General features: G+C 41.3%; 1 protein-coding gene across 1 annotated transcript; it reads left to right on the top strand.

Moving 5' to 3' along the window:
- Nucleotides 1-266: 266 nt before the first annotated feature.
- Nucleotides 267-2,886, top strand: LOC148572426 (uncharacterized). Its single transcript, XM_088507489.1, has 5 exons — nucleotides 267-456; nucleotides 502-990; nucleotides 1,435-1,543; nucleotides 1,717-1,979; nucleotides 2,483-2,886. The coding sequence occupies exons 1-5, from the start codon at nucleotides 267-269 to the stop codon at nucleotides 2,884-2,886; spliced, it is 1,455 nt and encodes a 484-aa protein (XP_088363615.1).
- Nucleotides 2,887-4,709: the final 1,823 nt, after the last annotated feature.

Raw genomic sequence — 4,709 nt, forward strand, 5'->3', positions numbered from 1 at the left:
GAACGAACAAATAATTTTACAACCTAATCTGAGTAGCAATTTCGCATACCACAGGGATCGACCCAAATTTTATATGCCATAAACTAGCAGTCAATCCCAATGCCCGACCTATAAGACAAAAGAAACGTAACCTGGGCACTGAAAGAAGAAATGCAGCAGCAATAGAAACACAGTAACTATTGGATACATGTTTCATCCGAGAAATCTATTTCTCCTCATGGCTAGCAAACGTGGTTATGGTCAGAAAAAGCTCAGAAAAATGGCGGATGTGTGTAGATTTCACAGATCTAAACAAGCCTTGCCCGAAGGACTCGTACCCGCTGCCGAACATTGACAGACTTGTAGACGACACCTCAAGTTACCAAGTGCTAAGCTTCATGGACGCCTACTCTGGGTACAACCAAATACAAATGCACCCAGATGACGAGGATAAGACGACATTTGTAACTGACAAAGGTAACTTTTGTTATAAAGTAATGCCTTTCCGACTAAAAAATGCAGGGGCCACTTATCAGAGACTAATGGACAAAATATTTAAAAATCAAATTGGACGGAATATCGAAATATACGTTGATGATATGGTCATCAATTCTAGCTCAGAAAAACAACATGAAGCTGACCTTCAGGAGGTTTTCCAACAACTCCGAGCCTACAATATGAGACTAAACCCGGAAAAGTGCGCATTTGGCATACAGAAGGGCAAATTCCTCGGATTCTTGTTAACAAACCGAGGTATAGAAGCCAATCTTGACAAGTGTCAGGCAATCCTAAACATGCAATCACCAAAGACGATCAAAGAAGTACAACGACTCACAGGCTGCCTAGCAACCCTATCCAAATTCTTACCAGCCGCAGCAACAAGATCCTATCATTTCTTCAAGACCATGGAGAAGTCGGATAAATTCATTTGGACGGAAGAATGCGAAAAAGCATTTTCCAAATTCAAGCATATCTTGGGATCACCACCTATACTCAAGAAACCAGAGCAAGGTAAACAAGTCTTTCTATTTCTTTCCATTTCCACTAACACTATTAGCTCTGTACTCGTAACAGAAACAGGTAAGGAGCAACACCCGGTGTATTTCGTAAGCAAAGTCCTACAGAATGCCGAGACAAGGTACCCAATGATAGAAAAAATGGCGTTCGGTCTAGTAATCACTGCTCGGCACCTGAGGCATTATTTTCAAACACACCCAATTATAGTTCGGACAGGCCATCATTTACGACAAATACTATCAAAACCGGACTTAGCAGGGCGAATGACAAAATGGGCAATTGAGCTCTCTAAATTCGACATATCATATCAATCGCATGGATCGCCTAAAGCCCAGGCATTGGCCGACTTTATTTCAGAATTTATGGACATATAAGAACACATCAAAACATGGGAACTATATGTGGACGGAGCGTCAAATGAAAATGGATGTGGAGCAGGAATTCTCCTAAAAGACGATAATAGAGTCCAAGCCGAACAGTCAATCAAGTTCCTCTTTGAAACAACTAACAACCAGGCCGAATATGAAGCCCTACTAGCAGGCTTGAGGTTAGCCAAGGGCGTGGGGATCTCTAACTTAACAGTACATTGCAATCACTTCTCGTAGTGCAACAGGTAAACGGCCAATTTCAGGTATGAGATTCGCTCTTAGAAAAATACCTGAACTCGGTCGAAACGCTAATGAAATCTTTTCAAATTTTTGAAATACTGCATATACCTAGAGAACAAAATGGCAGGGCCGACATCTTATCCAAACTAGCTACATATAGGGTAACCGATCAAACAGATAAACTACATCACATTACACTAACAGAATCAAGTTTAGATGTAAAATCTGTTTTAAGTGTCTCACAGGAAGAAGATTCGCGAAGCACATTCATTCGCTACTTAAAAAGCGGAGAGATACCAGAGGATGAAAACCCAAGGACATTCAAATACAAAGCAAACCAGTATACCTTATTAGGAGCCGACCTATACAAGCGAGGTATTTCCTGACCTCTTCTGAAATGTCTCGGCCAAGCAGAAGCAGAAACCACTGTGAACGAACTATATGAGGGAATCTGCGGACACCATACTGGAAGTAGGAGCTTAGCTACAAGAATACTCCGAGCAGGATACTTCTGGCCGACATTAAGAAAAGACTGCAGAAATAAGGTACAAAGCTGTGATGCATGCCAAAGATGCACACCGCTCATTCACAACCCAGCTGGGCTCTTACATACCTCAGACGTCAGCTGGCCATTCCACAAATGGGGGATGGATATACTCGAACCATTTCCAATCTCAACACGACAGGTAAAATTCTTTCTAGTAGCTGTTGATTATTTCACCAAATGGATAGAAGCACAGCCTCTTGCAAAAATTACATCCGAAAAGGTACAAAATTTCATTTGAAAGTCGATTATATGTAGATTCGGTTTACCTAGAGAAATCATATCTGATAATGGCAGACAATTTACGGATAAAAGATCGCATCATATCTAACAGACCTGCATATTAAGCACCATTTCTCCTCCGTCGAACACCCACAAACTAATGGGCTCGCGGAGGCAGCTAACAAAGTTATCTTGCAGGCCTTAAAAAAGAAATTAACAGATGCTAAGGGACGATGGGCCGAGCTCATACCAGAAATATTGTGGAGTTATAACACGACACCCCACACAACAACGAATGAAAGCCCATTCCGACTAGTGTACGGTGCAGATTGCATGATACCCATAGAGATTAGCCAAGGGTCCACTCGGACCGAATACTTTGATGAGCAAGACAATTCGGAAGCCAGGTCAACAAAGCTCGACCTAATAAATGAAGAACGAAGCCTCACCGGAGTAAGGCAGCAAGCCATGCAGGCAACAATACGAAAACAGTACAACAAAAAAGTAAGGCCATGAACATTACAAGAGGGAGACTTAGTCCTGCGACAAATGGAAGAAGTCCGAAAACCGCCAGGTCACGGGAAGCTTGCAGCTAACTAGGAAGGCCCTTTCCGAGTCTTTAAAGTAATCGAAAAAGGAGCATACTCCCTCGAAACACTAGAAGGAACACCTCTACCTAACACATGGAATATCTCATCTTTGAGAATCTATTACAGTTGAACTTTTATGTAAATATGAACTGACCAGGTACTCTTTTTCCTGATCACAAGGTTTTATCCCTAAGGAGCGTTTTATTCGGACAGGTTTTAACGAGGCCGACCACTTCATACCTTAAACATCTCATTCATATCAATAAATATTACATTCAGCTCGACTATCTATACTTCGAATATTACTGAACGCCTATCAATCAAACTGACTTATCAGCAATTAGAAATTAGGACCAACGCATCGAACCGACCACACAAGTCGGAAAGACTAGTACCATCAAAATTCAAATATCAAAAACTACTATCAAAATCAATATCTATCATCTAACTAGCATGAAAAAGATAAATTAAATATCCATACACGAGCTTTTGATAAAAGCATTGTCACAAGTCAACACCAACACCAAAACAGTCACTAAGTACAAAGTTTAAAATATTCTGAAAACATCGGAAAAGTCATGAAACAAAATACAAATATCTTTTCAAGGGGGACGAGGAATGCTCTCAGCCTGGTCTTCGCTAACTTCGTCATCAGCAAGTTCACCATTAACAACAATTTTAGCCACGTTGAGTTTTCTTACGTCAAAGTTCGGCGAAAACAAGGAGACTTGGCTAACAGCACGATCAAACCCAGCTATAAACATATCCATCTTCTCCTCCTCAAGCTCGTTAAGATGACCAGTCATCTCACCCTTAGTCTTATCACTCTCCTTAACTTCAGCTTGCAGCAACCTAACTTGTTCCTGAAAGCGGCCGACTTCATCCTCTTTCTCCTTCATCTTCGCAGTAACATCAACAACAACTTCTTCCCTTTCCTTCAACAGACGCTCAAGAGACGACACTTTCTCAACCACCACCTGCTGCTCCAAACCCAATAACTCACTAGTTCGTCCAACACACATTAGACGAGAAGCAACGATCTGCAAAGATAATAGAGTAAATGATTAAAGCACTCTACAAAGATGAAAACAACCAAAATAAAAACCACTACCTGAATGAATTTTCCCATCCCCTCGATCCATGTCCGACGTGTGAGACCCATATCCCCAGGATACTGAGAAACGCAATCTGCGAGCTCGGAAATCGGAAATTGGTCGCTCCATAAAGAATGCAAGTTCTCCCCAGGTATAAAGCCATGCAATCTCCGCAGCCTTTCAAAAATAGACTTCACGGCAACACTCTGATCACCTTCAGAGATGACCTCCAAAGAATTCTCCGACTCATTTTTCCTTCTTTTTGGAGAAAGAGGGGCCTGAGCAGCAGAGAACGCGGCATCCCCATCAGTCTCCTTCACAACCTCTGACACACTACCACCTTTCTCACCCTTTTTCTTCAAATACGCTTGGAATTTAGCAGCATTCAAATTCGGCACCCTACTACCTGCAACCACAAAAATAGAAAGTCAACAAATACACAACCAAACATCATTAAGACGTGTAAAATCAAAATTACCTATATACAATTTTAGCCCTTCAATGTCATTTTCCTCTTCACATTTCAATAAATCGGGAATAGACAAATATTCTCCAGCAGCAAAGTTTTCAATTAAAAACTCCAACAAACAGTCCTCTTCCTCACTTCTTTCACTAGCCTCAAAAATTTGCAAGGGTTTCGAACACCAATACAAAG

The sequence above is a fragment of the Arachis ipaensis genome, chromosome B3, assembly GCF_059453495.1.
Source record: "Arachis ipaensis isolate K30076 ecotype BB chromosome B3, ASM5945349v1, whole genome shotgun sequence".
Classification (NCBI taxonomy): domain Eukaryota; kingdom Viridiplantae; phylum Streptophyta; class Magnoliopsida; order Fabales; family Fabaceae; genus Arachis; species Arachis ipaensis.

Bases quoted from the DNA above. Each gene is read 5' to 3' on its own strand.
- LOC148572426 (XM_088507489.1), top strand. From the start codon at position 267: ATGTGTGTAGATTTCACAGATCTAAACAAGCCTTGCCCGAAGGACTCG. The intron at 457-501 runs GTAACTTTTGTT...TAAAAAATGCAG, and splicing joins GACATTTGTAACTGACAAAG to GGGCCACTTATCAGAGACTA. The intron at 1,544-1,716 runs GTTAGCCAAGGG...GCATATACCTAG, and splicing joins GCCCTACTAGCAGGCTTGAG to AGAACAAAATGGCAGGGCCG.